Source organism: Antennarius striatus, chromosome 4 (genome assembly GCF_040054535.1).
Source record: "Antennarius striatus isolate MH-2024 chromosome 4, ASM4005453v1, whole genome shotgun sequence".
In the NCBI taxonomy this organism is placed as follows: domain Eukaryota; kingdom Metazoa; phylum Chordata; class Actinopteri; order Lophiiformes; family Antennariidae; genus Antennarius; species Antennarius striatus.
The window spans coordinates 1,538,560-1,557,502 of NC_090779.1; the positions used below are offsets into that span (position 1 = coordinate 1,538,560).

Consider the following 18,943-nt stretch of genomic DNA (forward strand, 5'->3'; position numbering starts at 1 on the left):
TACCCTGACCTACTTGCATAGGCCAAAGATCAAAGCTAGTGCTCTGACCTACTGTCATTGATCAAAGCAGTAGCTTTGATTTATGGTCTTACTCAAAACTGGCCTTCTCCCTTGTCTTTCTGTTTTATCTGTTTCCTGGGTGTACAAAAATTGAAATTTGACCTTGACCTTGTTTTTCAAGGTCGTTTCACAAAGCAGGTTTAACAAACTCTGAAATAAACCCGTGACTCCTGGTTGACTTACCCTGAGCCTGTAAACCCAGGGTTTGCAGTTTCACAAAAGCTGCTCAGAGTTAGTTTTATCAACCCAGAGTTTAGCATGTGCAACACAATGCTAAAAAGCCCTCATCAACGGAGACCCGCTTCCCGACGAGTCACCATGATGACGGAGAGGAAGCGCACCGCAAGATTTCAGCAATGCGCAGTAGAGTAAAGCTGTCATTCATCACCGCACAGAAACTAACGTTAGAAACACTGAGAAGAGAGCGGGTGACAAGAGCATGACAAACATTCATTCATCTTCAACCGCTTGTTCTGCTTATAGAAAGACATGGAAGACAAACAACACTCAGGCCCCATCCACAAGATGACGGAGTTTTTGAAAACACAACTTTTCTGTTGCGTTTTCAAAAAAATTCCGTCATCGTGTGGACATGGCCTCACACCTACGGGCAATTAGGAAAGGATCAATTCACCAAAGTTGCATGGTTTTTTTGGAAAATTATGTTGATACAAATCGACATGTTTTTCAAAGGGAGATCACTGATGGCTTTGATGGCTTTGATGGCTTTGATGGCTATGATGGCATAGAAAGGTCATCAAATCATCAAGGGAGCAAAGCGGACCGCTCCCTTCAAACCAATTCACAAACAAAAGTTGTTCAGATTCATCATGTACAACCTGAGAAGCAGCAGCTGTGGCACCATGAGATCCACCAAGGCCACCACCAAGGCCACCACCAAGGCCACCACCAAGGACACCACCAAGGCCACCACCAAGGCCACCACCAAGGGCACCACCAAGGGCACCACCAAGGGCGCCACCAAGGGCGCCACCAAGGGCGCCACCAAGGGCGCCACCAAGGACGCCACCAAGGACGCCACCAGGAACATCAAGAAGGCCAACAGGGTGAGCAAAAGATACTTCTCTGTATGTCAGTCTATGTAAGCGTTGAAATGCAAATGGTGAGACTCAGTAGTGGGGATGAAGCTCTCTAAGGCAGTTAGCAACTGTTTGTCTGTTGGCTGGTCTGCCTAGAAACCTCCTGTCACTTCCAGTTGGAAATAGCTGTTGTCTATGTGAAATACCCTCAGATTATAAACTTGGTTGGCTGGTCGGATTATCTATCAGTGGGTTGTTGGAGTGATGGTGATATTGTCATTTTGAATATGGGCTAACATTAGCATATGAAAAGAAACTTAGCCTTAAAATGTTAGCTTCCAGCTAAAATGTGTTCAATTACCTAATATCATTATCATGCATGTCACTTTCCCCTTCAGGGATTAGAGAGTGTATAGAGATGTTTACCATCCTGTTGTACTGCCTGTGTTGTACTGCCTATGTTGTACTGCCTGTTGCAGCATGGATTAGAGAGGACTGCAATTTCCTATGTGCTGTATGTCGTGCATATATGGTACATTTGACAATAAAGTTGACTTTGATTACGCTTTTATAACGGCGAGTTGCGCGTATCCTCGTGCCATTTGAATGGTGTGTATGCAGGAATGAATGCAGTGACATAAAACGTTAGCTCGACAGCGATTGGAACTGCAGACATAATATAAAAACCTTCATCCGTCACGTTGTTAATAAGATCAAAGGGTTCTTTTGTTAGATGAAAGCCAAATTCTATTATCACGATGTATTTGAAATATTAATGATGAACGAACAACTCCTGCGTTTCGCACACTGGGCGCCGTGTATTTTTGAACATTCAGACAAAACAGTTCATAAAGGCAATGCCCATAAACATTGTCACTAAAGTCCATTTTAAAGACCATTCCTGAGTCTGTGTGCAGTACAGAGGAGCTCAGCTCATGGTTTCACTCCACCTGCCAGACTGTTTTAGACACTGTGTCTCCATTAAAAACCAGGCAGCCTAAAACTAAATCTGAGTCCTGGTTAAATGACACGACTCATGCTGCCAGATGTGAGTGCCATAAAGCTGAGCGCAAATGGAAAGAGGACAAACTGCAGGTGTCTCTTCAAATGTTAAGGGGCTGCTGGCGTCAATATCAGAAAACTGTGAAAAATGCTAAAAGAGAACATTTGTCTAGTATTATCCTCTCTAACTGTCACAAACCTTGTGTTTTGTTTAAAGCAATTAATTCAGCTCTTAATGCCAAGTAGACTGTCGGTATAGAGACTAGAGGTCTCTTCTATAAGGGCTCTCATCTCACCTCCTGCTTACGACCCCTCAATCTCTGTCACCTGCTCTGCTGTTTTTGAGCGTTTTGAGCCTGTGACACTGTCCTTTTTACAGGAGATTGTGGGTCAGTTGAGGCCCTCAGGCTCTCCAAAGGATGTTGTCCCTCCTCGACTGCTTAAAGAGGTTTTCCGCACTGTTGGAACTTCTGTTCGCACAATTACTAATAGCAGTCTCTCCTCAGGTGTCGTCCCTGTGTATTTTAAACCTGCAGTAGTGCAACCCGTGATCAAAAAACCTGGGCTAGATCCTACAGATCTTGCCAATTTCAGGCGGACCTCCAAACTGCCTTTTCTTTCGAAAATCATCAAGAAGATAGTCTACAGTCAATTAACAGACTTTCTGAAAGACTACAATATTCTTGAGGTTTTCCAGTCCGGTTTTAAAACCCTGCACAGCACAGAATCAGCTCTTTTAAGGGTTTTTCATGATACCTTTTTAGCTACTGATTCTGGTGACTGTGTTATTTTAGTGCTTTTAGACTTAACTGCTGCATTTGATACAGTGGACCATGAAATCCTGATCTCCCACTTGGAGCAGTGGGGGGGCATCAGGGGTATAGCACTGGAGTGGATCAGGTCGTACTTGGCAGATAGAACGTTCTGTGTCAGCCTTGGCGACTCAGTGTCCTCCCCTGCTCCTCTCCTGTGTGGGGTCCCACAGGGCTCAGTTCTGGGCCCTCTTCTCTCTCTATCTGCTCCCGCTTGGCTCCATACTTAGGAATCATGGGATTCACTACCACTGTTATGTGGATGACAGTCAGATTTGTGTTCCGCTCAAAAAGAACAATGCGTACTCTATCGCTGCTTTACTTAAGTGTCTTGATGACATTAAGGCCTGGATGGCTCTGAACCTTTGGAATTTTAATGAAAAGAAAACTGAAGTGATGTTTTTTGGTGGCACCGCTGGTACACCCCTTCCAGATCTGGGATCTTTGGCCCAGCATATCAAACCAACCATCACTAATCTCGGGGTAAAAGTGGATTACGATCTCAAGCTTGACAGTCAGATCAGGGCAGTAGTTAAATCAAGCTTTTATCATTTGAGGCAGCTGGCCAAATTAAAACCAATTCTCTCGAGGCAACACTTTGAAACAGTCATCCACGCCTTTGTCACCACTAGGCTGGACTATTGTAATTCCCTTTATATGGGGGTCAGTGATTCCTCCATCTCCCGTCTCCAGATGGTCCAAAACGCGTCTTTTGACCAGCACTAGTAAACATGAATACATTACCTCCATTTTAGCCTCCCTCCACTGGCTGCCCATACATTTTAGGATCCATTTTAAAATTATTTTATTTACTTTTAAATCCCAAAATGCTTTTGCCCCGCCCTACCTCTCTGAGCTTCTACTCCCCTATGTACCTGCTCGCTCTCTCAGGTCCGCTGATCAGCTGCTCCTGAGGGTCCAAAACCAAACGGAAGCTCAGAGGGGACCGTGCCTTTGCTGTTGTGGCTCCTAAATTATGGAATAATCTGCCTCAGCAGATCAGACAGGCCTCTTCTCTGTGTTTTTAAATCTCTTGTGAAAACCTACCTGTTCTCCTTGGCTTTTAACACCTAGATAGACATTGGATTTGATTTGATTTTATCTTATTTTATTGCTCTGATTGTATGGCTTTTGCTATTACCCATGTTTCATGTTTTAATTTATTTATTTTACTTAGAATATTTCAGCCATTTTGTCTTTTATCTATGTTTTTTGTGTATTCGTCTGTACAGTACTTTGGTCGACTGTGGTTGTTGTAAAGTGCTTAACAAATAAAGATGGAAAAGTGACTACAGAAAACAACGACTCGGGCTCACCAGAGAGGAAGAGTTCATCCACAATTGGTGTGCTCGCTTCCCGGTAGCGTCCGATAATCCAACAAGGCAGCTGCTCTGTCTGGACCAATCCCCCAGACGTGACGTTTATCGTGATCTCATCGTGAAAGGAAAGGTTTTCTTGCAGGCCATTTAATTTATTAGTAGCTGCAGATTTGTCCACTGGTGCTACGTGATGCCTGATGTCGTCCTCCCTCCCATCTCACCTGGGTGTCTCCCTAATAAAGCTTATGGTCCACACCCCCTGACAGGTGAGACGACAAAACTTGCCCCGGGTAACCGGAGTAATGCTCATGTGGGCCCAGTGACCAACCTCTAGTTCTGTTCCACTGTCATGGATGATTCCAGCAGTGCTGTTTCATGCAAACACCCACTCAGTTGTCTTTTTGTGGACAATGTAAATTTGTCGAAGTCAGTCATAGTTTGCACCATCTTTAATTTAACCTGTAATCTCAGAACATCCATCCATCCATCTTCTTCCGCTTATCCGGGGTCAGGTCGCGGGGGCAGCAGCTTAAGCAGGGAAGCCCAGACTTCCCTCTCCCTAGCCACTTCGTCCAGCTCCTCTGGGAGAATCCCAAGGCATTCCCAGGCCAGCTGGGTGACATAGTCTCTCCAGCGTGTCCTGGGTCATCCCCGGGGCCTCCTCCCGGTAGGACGTGCCCGGAACACCTCACCAGGGAGGCGTCCAGGAGGCATCCTGACCAGATGCCTGAGCCACCTCATCTGGCTCCTCTCGATGCGGAGGAGCAGCGGCTCAACTCTGAGTCCCTCCTGGATGACCGAACTTCTCACCCTATCTCTAAGAGAGAGCCCGGACACCCTGTGGAGGAAACTTATTTCCTCCGATCTCGTTCTTTCGGTCACGACCCACAGCTCGTGACCATAGGTGAGAGTAGGAACGTAAATTGACCGGTAAATCGAGAGCTTTGCCTTTCGGCTCAGCTCCTTCTTCACCACGACGGACCGATACAGAGTCCACATCACTGCAGACGCTGCACCGATCCGCCTGTCGATCTCCTGCTCCATCGTACCCTCACTCGTGCACGAGACCCCGAGATACTTGAACTCCTCCACTTGGGGCAGGATCTCATCCCCAACCCGGGGAGGGCACTCCACCCTTTTCCGACTGAGGACCACGGTCTCAGATTTGGAGGTGCTGATTCTCATCCCAACCGCTTCACACTCGGCTGCGAACTGCTCCAGTGAGAGTTGGAGATCACGGCTTGATGAAGCCAACAGCACCACGTCATCTGCAAAAAGCAGAGACACAATATTAAGGCCACCAAACCGGACACCCTCAACGCCTTGGCTGCGCCTAGAAATTCGGTCCATAAAAGTTATGAACAGAATTGGTGACAAAGGGCAGCCTTGGCAGAGTCCAACCCTCACTGGAAACGAATCCGACTTACTGCCTGCAATGAGGACCAAACTCTGACATCGGTCGTACAGGGACCGAACAGCCCTTATCAAGGGGTTCGGTACCCCATACTCCCGAAGCACCCCCCACAGAACCCCCCGAGGAACACGGTCAAACGCCTTCTCCAAGTCCACAAAACACATGTAGACTGGTTGGGCGAACTCCCATGCCCCCTCAAGGACCCTGCGGAGGGTGTAGAGCTGGTCCACTGTTCCACGGCCAGGACAAAAACCACACTGCTCCTCCTGAATCCAAGATTCGACTTCCGGACGGACCCTCCTCTCCAGAACCCCTGAATAGACCTTGCCAGGGAGGCTGAGGAGTTTGATCCCCGTGTAGTCTGAACACACCCTCCGGTCCCCCTTCTTAAAAAGGGGGACCACCACCCCAGTCTGCCAATCCAGAGGCACCGTCCCCAACGTCCACGCGATGTTGCAGAGGCGTGTCAACCAGGACAGTCCCACAACATCCAGAGCCTTTAGGAGCTCTGGGCGGATCTCATCCACCCCCGGGGCCCTGCCACCGAGGAGCTTTTTAACCACCTCGGTGACCTCAACCCCAGAGATAAGAGAGCCCATCTCACAGAACCAAGACTCTGCTTCCTCATGGGAAGGTGTGTCGCCGGAGTTGAGGAGGTCTTTGAAGTATTCTCCCCACCGAGTCACAACATCCCGAGTTGTGGTCAGCAGTGCCCCCTCCCCACTATGCACAGTGTTGATGCTGCACTGCTTCCCCCTCCTGAGACGTCTGATAGTGGACCAGAATTTCCTCAAAGCTGTCTGGAAGTCGTCCTCCAAGGCCCCACCGAACTCCTCCCATGCCTGAGTTTTTGCCTCAGCAACCACCAAAGCTGCATTCCTCTTGGCCAGCCGGTACCTATCAGCTGCCTCAGGAGTTCCACAGGCCAAAAAGGCCCGATAGGACTCCTTCTTCAGCTCGACGGCATCCCTTACCGCCAATGTCCACCAGCGGGTTCTGGGGTTGCCGCCACGACAGGCACCAACCACCTTACGGCCAAAGCTGCGGTCGGCCGCCTCGACAATGGAGGCACGGAACATGGTCCACTCAGACTCAACGTCCCCAACCTTCCCCGGGACATGGGTGAAGTTCTGCCGGAGGTGGGAGATGAAGCTCCTTCTGACAGGGGATTCCGCCAGGTGTTCCCAGCAGACCCTCACAATACGTTTGGGTCTGCCAGGTCGGACCGGCATCTTCCCCCACCATTGGAGCCAACACACCACCAGGTGGTGATCGGTTGACAGCTCCGCCCCTCTCTTCACCCGAGTGTCCAAGACATGCGGCCGCAAGTCTGATGACACGACCACAAAGTCGATCATCGAACTGCGGCCTAGGGTGTCCTGGTGCCAAGTGTACATATGGACACTCTTATGTCTGAACATGGTGTTCGTTATGGACAGTCTGTGACGAGCACAGAAGTCCAATAACTGAACACCACTCGGGTTCTGATCGGGGGGGCCGTTCCTCCCAGTCACGCCCTTCCAGGTCTCACTGTCATTGACCACGTGAGCATTGAAGCCCCCCAGCAGAACGATGGAGTCCCCAGTGGGAGCGCTCTCCAGCACCCCCTCCAAGGACTCCAAAAAGGGTGGGTACTCTGAACTGCTGTTTGGTGCTTAAGCACAAACAACCGTCAGGACCCGTCCCCCCACCTGAAGGCGGAGGGAGGCTACCCTCTCGTCCACCGGGGTGAACCCCAATGTACAGGTGCCAAGCCGGGGGGCTATAATTATACCCACAGCTGCTCGGTGTCTCTCACCATGGGCAACTCCAGAGTGGAAGAGAGTCCAACCCCTCTGGAGAGGACTGGTACCAGAGCCCAAGCTGTGTGTGGAGGTGAGCCCGACTATATCTAGTCAGAACTTCTCGACCTCACACACCATCTCAGGCTCCTTCCCTGCCAGAGAAGTGACATTCCACATCCCAAGAGTCAGCTTCTGTATCCGGGGATCGGATCGCCAAGGTCCCCGCCTTCGGCCACCGCCCAGCTCAAATGCACCTGACCCCTATGGCCGCTCCCACAGGTGGTGAGCCCATGGGAAGAGGGACCCACGTTGTCCTTTCGGGCTGCACCTGACCGGGCCCCATGGGTGCAGGCCCAGCCACCAGGCGTTTGCCTTTGAGCCCCACCTCCAGGCCAGGCCAGGTCCACGTCCGGGCAAGGGAAAATGTTTGTTTTTATTCATCATGAGGGGTCTCTGAGCCGTCCTTTGTCTGGTCCCTCACCTAGGAACTGTTTGTCATGGGTGACCCTGCCAGGGGCACAAAGCCCCAGACAACTTAGCTCCTAGGATCATTGGGACACACAAACCCCTCCACCATGATACGGTGATGACTCAAGGAGGGGTCTCAGAATATGTTGCAGGATAAAATCAGTTTATTCACTCGCCCATAAACGTGTTTTGTCCAGGGCTAATCTCTAATACTGTTCACTGATAAGTATTTAATTTTCACCCTTGACTTCATTTAAAAGGCCACGAGATTCACTCTAACGTAGACATTTTTCCTTTCAGTTTGAGGTCTTGTTTCAGAAGAGCAATTTTGTGTTTAAGATTGTTGAATTTTATCAACACTGCAGGTGGTCTCCTACCTCCAGATGGTGATGGGTAACATGTCTCAATCTGGTCTGGATCTGTAGTTATCTCCAGACCCCTCAGTTCAGAACTCACTTGTTGCTCTTCTGTCTCGGTGTCAGTGCTGTGCTCTGTTCCCTCTCCTCTGGACACAGCATGTGCGTAATTCCTTGGCTTGTTTTTGATGCCAGTGATGATCATTTATACAAATGCTTTGTTCCAAATCATCCATTCTTTGTTGTCCTTGTTCTAGGACAACCATTGTTTGTTCTTTTTCATCCGTATCTTTCTGCATTTTCTTCATTTCGTCCTTTGTTTCTTCCATGGTGCCTAGCACCAGTTTCAGCTTTTCTTCCAGCTTTTTATCAAAGTCTCTCCTCAACTTATCAAAGTTGCTCTTAAACTCTTCCATAGAAAAGGCCATCCGGTCTAGAGTTTCCTTCATATCCTTCATAATTATGGTTTCATCCTCCGATTTTTCCCTTCCTCTCGTACGAAAGATGTCTGCTCCCATTGAGAGCCGGAAGTCAAGGTTGACTTTGACTTTATTTAAACTTTCCTTCTATTATTACTTGCAGCAATAAAGAGAACAAATGACCTGGAATCAGTTTTATACCATCTGTGGCTGTATCCTTTCAGTATGAGTCCACACAATCGACAGAAATTAGATCAACGTCTTGTTGATGTTCAGTGCAATTACATGGACCAGGCAGAATGCACGTTCCTGCTGGATGCTGAAGTAGAGATTACTACTACAACTATTACAGACATCATTTGATATCTTTCAGTTTAACAAAGCTGATGGCTCCTGTGCTGCATTGAGTGATTGATGAAATTACAGTTAAACTTTTGAATTTTTTTTAAATTTCTGTTAGAACAGTTCACAGATCAATTGACATCATTTGCATTTTATTAGAGAAATAAAGTTACGGTCACATACCATGGTTGGTTTACATCTGTTTACTCTCAATTTCTATGCTTTACTTTGAAAGTCCTAAAGCAATCATCAGTTCTTTCAAAAAGCAAACTCCTCATTGTTTACATCTGAAAGGTGGTAAGGAAGGTTGCCAAAACCATACTGGTTGCCATCCACATGTATTATACACTCAACAAAAATATAAACGCAACACTTTTGTTTTTGCTCCCATTTCTCATGAGATGGACTTAAAGATCTATAATTCATTCCAGATACACAATATTGCCATTTCTCTCAAACGTTGTTCACAAATCTGTCTAAATGTGTGATAGTGAGCACTTCTGCTTTGCTGAGATAATCCATCCCACCTCACAGGTGTGACACATCAAGATGCTGATCTGACAGAGTTTGTATAACCAAACAATTTCTGCACAAACTGTCAGAAACCGTCTCAGGGAAGCTCAACTGCATGCTGGTCGTCCTCATCGGGGTCTTAACCTGACTCCAGATCACCGCCGTAACAGACTTGAGTGGGCAAATGCTCACATTCGATGGCGTCTGGCACATTGGAGAAGTGTTCTCTTCACGGATGAATCTGGGTTTACATTGTTCAGGGCAGATGGCACACAGCGTGTGTGGCGTCGTGTGGGTGAGTGCTTTGCTGATGTCAGTGTTGTGGATGGAGTGGCCCATGGTGGTGGTGGGGTTATGGTATGGGCAGGCGTCTGTTATGGACGAAGAACACAGGTGCATTTCATTGATGGCATTTTGAATGCACAGAGATACCGTGATGAGATCCTGAGGCCCATCGTTTTGCCATACATCCATGAACATCACCTCATGTTTCAGAAAGATAATGCACGGCCCCATGTTGAAGGATCTGTACACAATTCTTGGAAGCTGAAAATGTCCCAGTTCTTGCATGTCCAGCATACTCACTGGACATGTCACTCATTGAGCATGTTTGGGATGTGCTTGACCGGCGTATACGACAGCGTGTTCCAGTTCCCACTAATATCCAGCAACTTGGCACAGCTATTGAAGAGGAGTGGACCAACGTTCCACAGGCCACAATTGACAATCTGATAAACTATGCGAAGAAGATGTGTTGCACTGCATGAGGCAAATGGGGGTCACACCAGATACTGACTGGTTCTGAGTCCCCAGACCCCCAATAAAGCAAAAACAACCTGCACATTTCAGGGTGGCCTTTTATCGTGGGCAGTATAAGGTACACCTGTGCACTATTCATGATGACGGATCAGCATCTTGATGTGGCACACCTATGAGGTGGGATGGATTATCTCAGCAAAGCAGAAGTGCTCACTATCACACATTTAGACAGATTTGTGAACAACATTTGAGAGAAATGGTAATATTGTGTATCTGGAATGAAAAATAGATCTTTAAGTCCATCTCATGAGAAATGGGAGCAAAAACAAAAGTGTTGCGTTTATTTTATTTTTTTGAGTGTACTTATAAATTCTCCTGCAAATGATAATCTTGACAACCATCCTTTTATACAATGGAAATAATTCAACACCTGTATCCTGCTGCACTTCCTAGATGATAATTGATAACATGTCTGCGGACAAAACCATGGATCTTCTTAAGAGCAGCATCCAGGAGATCCAATGGAAGATTACAACCCGGGTGAGCTTTGAGGACCAGTACAAGAACGTGTACCTGATGGTGATCAGCAAACATGGAGATAAGCTGTATGCAGGTGTGAAGGAGACTGTCATTGAGCATCTCACCAGCAAAGTAAAAAATGCTTAATTCTCTGATTCAAGACATTTTTTTAACTACTAGCAAAACTAAGAAGTTAATGTGTTTCTTTGTTTATTTGTTTGTTTGTTTGTTTACAGGTACGGGAAGACATCCTTAACTCTCTCAACAATAGCTTCCTGCAAGCAATGAATCAGGCTTGGACTGACCATCAAACCACCATGGTTATGATCAGAGACGTTGTCATGTACATGGTTGGTCAATACGTTTCACACACGGTTCAAATAATTAAATTGTTTTGCAGATGAATTACTGTTTTGTTCCTGGACAAGGTCAGAGGTTCTGCTTCTGTCATGTGAGTGCTGTTGTCCCTGCAGGGGGATTATCAGCCTTGCTCCCTGTCATTAGTAAATTTGTGCTTTTATGGAAGAGTTTCCTGGCAAAAACAGAGTGTAGCCTTGACCCTCTGCAATGTGCATACAGGTCCAAGAGAGGGGTGACTGACCCTACCACCACTGTAGTGATGGTAGGGTCAGATGGTAGGGTCAGATGGTATTGACATCTTGATGACATGCTATCAGCCTTGAACACCATCCAGCCTCACACACTAGTTGTATCACTGGCTGGGTTCTGGATTTTCTCACAAATAAAACCCAGCAGGCCAGGGTAAAGGGGCATTGCTTTAGAGAATGAACATCATCCACAGCCTCACCCCAAGGCGGTGTCTTCTCGCCACTTTACATCCTATACACCGATGACTGTAGAAGCCAACATGCTGACAGACACATTCTTAAATTTGCACATGACTCTGTGTTTTTCAGTCTTTTCAGTGATGGTAAGGTCAGCCATGGACCAGTGGTAGATGACTTGGTTTCCTGGTGTGGAGAGGCATTTTTGCAAATTAATGTCACAAAGACCAAAGACGTGTGCATGGATTTCATGCGGTTCCCACCTCCCCCTCAGTGTAGTGTCAGAAATGTTCAGACAGTGGAATTGGTAACCACACATTAATATCTTGGTACCGTTATTGAAAATCGACTGATTGCAATGCTGAAATGTTGTGAAAGAAAGGCCAGCAGCATCTCTTCTGCTTCAGGAAGCTGGCCAATCACAGGTAGACCAGTCACTGGTGATTTTGTTCCACAGGTCTTTCACAGAGTCTGTCTTTTCCTTTGCTGTCATCTGTCGCTATGTTAATCTTGGTGCTAGGCAGAAGAATGCTCTTAACAGTGTTGTAAGGGGAGCCAGCAAGATTGTGGGGGGGGGGAATTAAGACGTCTGCCTGTTACGATGAGCAGGTGATCAAGAATTCAACATCCATTGTTGTAGGAAGTTAACAGTCATTAAATTTGGAATATAAATTTTGTACTTACTTCTATTCGCACACCCAATAATGGGAGCAGGAAGAGGTCGTGGTTGTTTTAAGTTATTTAAGGTTAAGAGGACATTTGTTAGTGATGAGTGAGGTGTGTGTCTCCATGTGTGGGGGGGTGGGTGAAGGTGTGTGCTGCCTCTTTTTTATATTTTCATTAATTCATTTTCTACTGGTTGTTCCACCTTTGGCAGGTAGTGGGGATTTATTTTTTAAATATTTAAATTTTGAAACACTGCGACCCAGATTTTAATATTATGTTTTCGTCTTTGTTCATGTACATTTGTTGTGTTTCTAGAGTTTTATTGTTACGTCCTGCGTTAAGAATGCCACCATTTGGGACATGTATAAGTAAACTTGAAACTGAACAGAGCCAGACAGGACAAGTGTGACTTAGCTTTGCGCACCAGTTTATTTCCCTTGTTATATTTAATAGAAGCGAGATTTGTCTTTCTAGGAGAGGCATTTGTCACTGCTTGAACAAGACTGGTGGAGAACCCAAAGGCACGGCAGACAAGCGGGCGGGTCAAGAGTCTCTAAACAGGTTTAATAAGACAGGCAGGGTTCTGGTACCGGGGAATCAGTCAGACAGACGGCAGGCAAACAGGTTGTTACAGTTACAAAAGGAACCAGGCGCGAGAGTCCAAAAGTCAAAAATCTAAATCCGTTAATCAGACCAAATTCAAAACCAGGAAAAACTCTGAGCTTACAATCCAGAGGGATATCCAAAAATCACAGACACAGACCATCACACAAGCAGGGTCATGCACAAGGCAAACAAAAACCAAGCAGACAGATCCAACGAGGGTTTGGCAACTGGCAGGGTCCAGAGAACAGGCAGGGTCGGAGCAAGGTCAAAGAGTAAGGTAGGGTACAAAGGCGCGAAGGTTAGGACGAACACTAACAATCTGACAGAGAGCTGAGGACTAAACCGGGTACATGAAGGGTGGAGGCAGATTGGGGAGTGGCTGCGGGTGAGCGAGGAGGGGGCAGGCGAAGGGAATGAGCTGACTGCAGGTGGGGCAGGATCTGAAATGACACGATATGTTAATGATAAGAAATCAAACAGGATAATTGTCCAAAGACGTGACTGCACTGAATTGACTTTTCATGGATTGGTCATAAATGTTGTTGCTTCCTGTAGTAGACATGTATTTGTCTCTTATTACCTGGTGGAAAGCACCACTTGTAGTCTGTCTGGCACATGTTAAGTTTTAATTCTGGACTAATTGTGAATGTTAAAAAAAAACCTGTTACTTGGTGCCATGGTAAATATTTACTTAACAACATGCTTCTTGAATTAATGTGCTTCAGGGTATGGGATAGTTACACGGAATGTGTCATTTGCTATCATTTATTCGACAGTCTAATGAGCTTTTACATGCATTCTACTACAAATGAAAGGTTTGCTTTCATTTAAAGATCCTGTTAAACCTTTTTTATACCAGAAAAAATATAATGCCCATGGGGTGGCAGATGAATACCTTTCAGACCACGTACAATGTGTTTAGTAGAACTTCAACTGCAATTTAAAATTCCCTTAAATCTTTTGATGTGCATGCATTCACATTAGTGTTGTTGAATCAGTTTGAGTGCTTATCAGCCCATTCTCTCTGCCCTCTCAGGAACGGATCTATGTTCCATCCCAGAATGTACAAAATGTCTACAACCTTGGACTTGTCATATTCAGGGACAAGGTAGTGCGCCACAAACGCATTCAAGACAAACTGCAACAGACGTTACTGAACATGATAACCTGTGAGAGGAAAGGAGAGGTTGTTGACAGGTATGAAGGAGGACTATTTCAATAAAGATCATTGTGTCTGGGCCTGCTAAAGAAAACCCCCATAGTTGGGTTAGAAAATTAAAAGTCAAGCCTCCATGCTTAAAGGTGTCTGTCCTTCGATGGTTGGTTTTTTATGTAGCTCCTGTTAAATAAATAGATGAAAAGGAATGCTTAATGATTGCAGATTTGGAACCTCACTTTAATAGCCATTCATTGTAGGGGGGCCATCAAAAATGCCTGCCAGATGCTGATGATTCTTGGCCTGGATGACAGGTCTATGTATCAGGAAGACTTTGAGTGTTGTTTCTTAAATATGTCAAGGGAATTCTTTCAGGTAAGTCTGTGCTACTTTCCCAATGCCTCTGGGTTTTCTACACCTGGAAATTTGTGTACTATAGCAATACAATATCTGCTCCTTCAGATGGAGAGCGAAAAGTTCCTTGCAAAAAACAGTGCCATCGTCTACATAAAGTACGTAGAGGCCAAAATTAATGAAGAGACCGAGCGAGTTTTGCACTGCATGGACAAGTCTACGAAGGAGCCCATCGTCAGTTTGATTGAAAAGGAGATGATTTCTAAACACATGAAGAACATCATGGAGATGGAGGATTCCGGACTCGCCCATATGCTTAAGCATGGCAAGACGGAAGGTAAAGGCTTTACCTAAATGGTATCCCCCCTTCCAATTACCTGTCATTGTCATTTTGAAATAAAATGCAGTTGCAATGAACATAAGAAGAAATCATATTTCTTAATCATTTTCCTTAATATTTAGTTTGTTTCCTTCCATATCCCCCCTCCGTGCCCCCCCATCCCCCATTCAGACCTGGCATGCATGTACATGCTGTTCAGCCGTGTGCCAGATGGCGTGAAAACCTTGTGTGAGGGCTTGAGCTCTTACTTGATAGAGCAAGGCAAAGCTCTGGTGTTGGACCACGGAGAAGCCAAGAACCCTGTTGACATTATTCAGGTAAACTTGGCTCTGCTTTAATCGTAAATGAAAGGGAGATGTTTCATTACAGATGATATCACCTCTTTGTAATTGTGTCCTGGACAGAGCCTGCTAGACCTCAAGGACCAATTTGATCATTTCCTCACTGAGTCCTTCAGGAGCAATGAACTTTTAAAAAAAAACATCAGAGGGGACTTTGAGTATATTCTTAATCTCAACTCCCACTCACCAGAATACTTGTCACTTTTTATTAATGACAAGCTCAGGCAGAGCTCCAAAGAGGTAAGTGGCATCCTCAGTATGTAGCTACATTGTAAATACATTAAACAAAGCAGTCTTGTCTTCTTTCACCAGACGATAGAACAAGAGGTGTCGACGATTCTTGATAAGGTCTCAGAGTTGTTCAAGTTAATGGAAGAGAAGGATCTGTTTGAAAGGTACTACAAGCAGCACCTGGGCCGCAGACTGCTCAACAACACAAGTGTCTCAGACGACTCAGAGAAAAACATGATCTACAAGTTCAAGGTAAAAATACACATATTCAGACCTCTTGTGTCACGTCTTCTTTGCTGGAGTTGCCTTGTTGTCCCAAAAAACCTTTGTCAGCACTTTCAACTGTTGTATGTCTCCCCCCCTGCCCCCTTAGAGAGAATGTGGCTATCAGTTCACCTCAAAAATGGAAGGAATGTTCAGAGACATGAGCGTCTCCGAAGCTACAATGGATGAATTCAGACAACACATACATCAGAAAGGCGTAAGGCAACCAGACACCCTCTCAAAAATCAAACAGTGTTTTAAACGAGGCAAAGGTTTGACGTGTAGCCCACGTGAACTAGTATTCAGTGTCCAGATTACTGATGAGCAACATTGGATTGGAAGTGAGTCTGTACAATTAAGTAATACAAACTGCATGCATCTCTTGAAGGCATCTCTTAAGGGTGTGGACATCGTAGTAAAAGTCCTGACTGCTGGTTGCTGGCCTATACAGTCGGCAACAACTAAATGTAGTATCCCTGCCGCTCCTAGCCACGCCTTCGAAGTCTTCAGAGGGTAATTCTCTAAAACTGATAAAAACATAATGAGGGCAAATTTAGTTCTCTGTGGTTTCTAAAGATGACGCTTCTCGTGCAGGTTTTACCTCAAAAAGCACAGCGGTAGACTGCTCACACTTCACCACCACCTGGGCGGGGCAGAGCTGAATGCAACTTTCTACAACGCCATTAAAAAGGTGATAACTGCTTTATTTATTTTTTATGCTTTGTGATACAATGGTTTTGGTTTTTTTTTTTAGGATCGACTGCCCTATCTAATGTACTTCACTTGCAGGATGATTCAGACGTGGATGTGGGAGGTGCACAGGTGACCAACTCAAACACCCGAAAGTACATACTGCAGGTCTCCACCTTCCAGATGATCGTTCTGATGCTCTTCAACAGCAGAGACAAGTGGACTTATGAGGTGAGCACGAGCTGAAGCTCCTCTGTCTGGATAACTTATCCTCAGTGCTCCTTCACATACTGATTGTTTTGTTGAAGTTAATCTTGTTTATTGCATTACTGCCTTACATTGTTCTAATGTAAAGCTGTCTTTGCTTCTTTCAAACCCATCTACAGGAGATCCAGCAAGAGACAGATATTCCTGAAAGGGACTTAGTGCGAGTTTTGCAGTCTGTTGCCTGTGGCAAGTCTTCACAAAGAGTTCTCATCAAACAGCCAAAGACCAAGGAAATTCTGAGCAAACATGTGTTTACAGTCAATGAGCAGTTTACTTCCAAACTGCACAAAGTTAGAATACAAACAGGTGGGAAAGACTTTGTGTTTCTTCAGTCCACAGAGCTGAAAATTGGGTTAAATTGTGGAGGAACAATGTCCCAGAACTGAGACCTGTTTTTTGATAGGGATTCAGTCTGGACTAACATTTTGCTGACCTCTCATAACCCAAATCACCTGCAGAAATTCACCTGAATTATGTTCACAGAACTTAATTTACTCTAAGAATATACTGTACACACAACATAGGTTTTGGGAAGGTCTACCTGTTGCATGTTTTTGAAACAGGATTCCCCACCACTTTTCAGATAAATTTTTCTTTTTAAGATGCCTGTAACTATTCCTGGGTACCAGAAAACACTTAACCTTAAACACCGTGCCACATTGTGTACTACTGTTGCCTCACAGTAAAAAGGTCCAATTCCATCTAGGGCATTTCTGTGCAGAACTTGTACGTTTTCTCCTTGTCTGCCAAGAAATTCTTAGCTGGAAACACCTTGAGAAAACTCCAAGTAAGCACCTGGATTCTGGACATAATTTACGTACTGGAGTGAATGGAGTTAAAAGGTCTATGATTGATGTGTGGAGGTCAGCAGCTGAAAAATTAAAGCAACTGATCTAGTCATTAAATTATGTTATTATTCTATTAGCAACGTAGGGAATCAGGATGTGGTGAACTTTACTCCTTCAGTACAGGTTACATCTGGGTTTCACACCATCAAAACAACGAACACTCTCATTGGTTACTGCTTTACATGTTAGTTAACCCCTTACACAACATGTTTTGTTAGTGAATTGGGGATTGGATAGTATGAAACAATTTAGAACAATGAGAAGGCTCACAGCATTTCACTTCCCAAAGTCACGGCAAGCATACCAGAGGCAATCAAAGAGGAAGGCAATACAGAAGTTGGATGAAATTTCTGCAAAGAAGAGCAAGTTGTCAAAATAGAAGTAATTATTAATTGTAAATAGTGTAAATAAGAATATAATCTATGCATTGAAAACAATTTTTGAACTGAAGAGGGATGTTGTCTTCTCAGAATCCTTCTTATGAGAACAAGAGTAAAACAGTGACAGAATATACTTTCAAAATAATAAATTAAGTTTTCATTGAATATGTTGGCCTTTTTTTAACTCATTATATAGTCATTGATAATTCAGCTGAAAAATAACCCAATGCTTCCCTTCCCTGTTTGTAACCCCACATTTGTAGTTGTCGCTAAACATGGAGAGTCGGAAAATGAAAGGAAAGAAACACTACGGAAGGTGAATGAAGACAGGAAGTATGCGATCGAGGCAGTCATTGTCCGCATCATGAAGGCAAGGAAGAAAATGCAGCACAAAGACCTTGTGAGAGAGGTAAACAACCCATGTGATCAATCTTTGTACTTCAACATGATTGTCTGCCCACCCTTGAATGAAGGTGCCATTTTTTTACATGTTGTGTATTTACGTCTGCAGGTGACCCAGTGGCTCAGCGCTCGCTTTCTTCCAAGCCCCGTGGTAATCAAAGACCGTATAGGAGGACTAATAGAAAGAGACTACATGGCAAGGGTGCCAGAGAATCATAAGGAATATGTGTACGTCGCATAGAAGAGGAACCCCGGATGAGACTGGATGGAGAAGACATTTATTTTCTTTGATCTGTTATTACACAAGTACTGAAAGTTTCTTTTAAAGATGAACTAAGAACCTTAATCCACGGTTTTCTCCAGGTATTCCAGTTTTATTCCTCCATCAGAAAATAAAAATGCGTTTATCAACGTAAGATACGTTAGTCCACTGCGACGGCACGTTCAAGCAGCACCTCTAGATAATAATACCTATTAATCACTAGATACATTTTTTAACAGTTACAGTTTTTCCTGTTTGCAGTTCTAACATGAATGGATACAGCTTCAAGATTTCCAACCCTTGTCGAGATTATTTTACAAAGAATCTCTTGGGAACATTGAATAACAAATGTGGATTGTTACTACTATTCGACATAAATAAAATAGCTATTGACGCTCCATAGTTCTGTAGATGCCTTACTCATTGTGAGTTTCACATCTTCTTCTTCTCCTCCTCTGGGCTTTACCCTTCAGAGGTCTCCACAGCCAATCAGTGTCCTCCATCTAACCCTGTCTTCTCATCCTCTTCTCTCACACCAACTACC

At 45.0% G+C, this 18,943-nt stretch overlaps 1 protein-coding gene across 1 annotated transcript; it reads left to right on the top strand.

Moving 5' to 3' along the window:
• Positions 1-10,521: 10,521 nt before the first annotated feature.
• LOC137594241 (cullin-3-like) lies at positions 10,522-18,378 on the top strand (the record flags this gene model as incomplete). The annotated part of the gene is made up of 16 exons (XM_068313593.1): positions 10,522-10,538; positions 10,777-10,939; positions 11,044-11,157; positions 13,901-14,061; positions 14,281-14,395; positions 14,483-14,711; positions 14,886-15,031; positions 15,119-15,295; positions 15,368-15,538; positions 15,660-15,767; positions 15,939-16,063; positions 16,145-16,241; positions 16,340-16,471; positions 16,627-16,813; positions 17,999-18,144; positions 18,247-18,378. Coding segments are annotated over 16 exons (2,220 nt in total), but the record flags the coding sequence as incomplete, so codon positions are not given.
• Between the last annotated feature and the right edge of the window lie 565 nt (positions 18,379-18,943).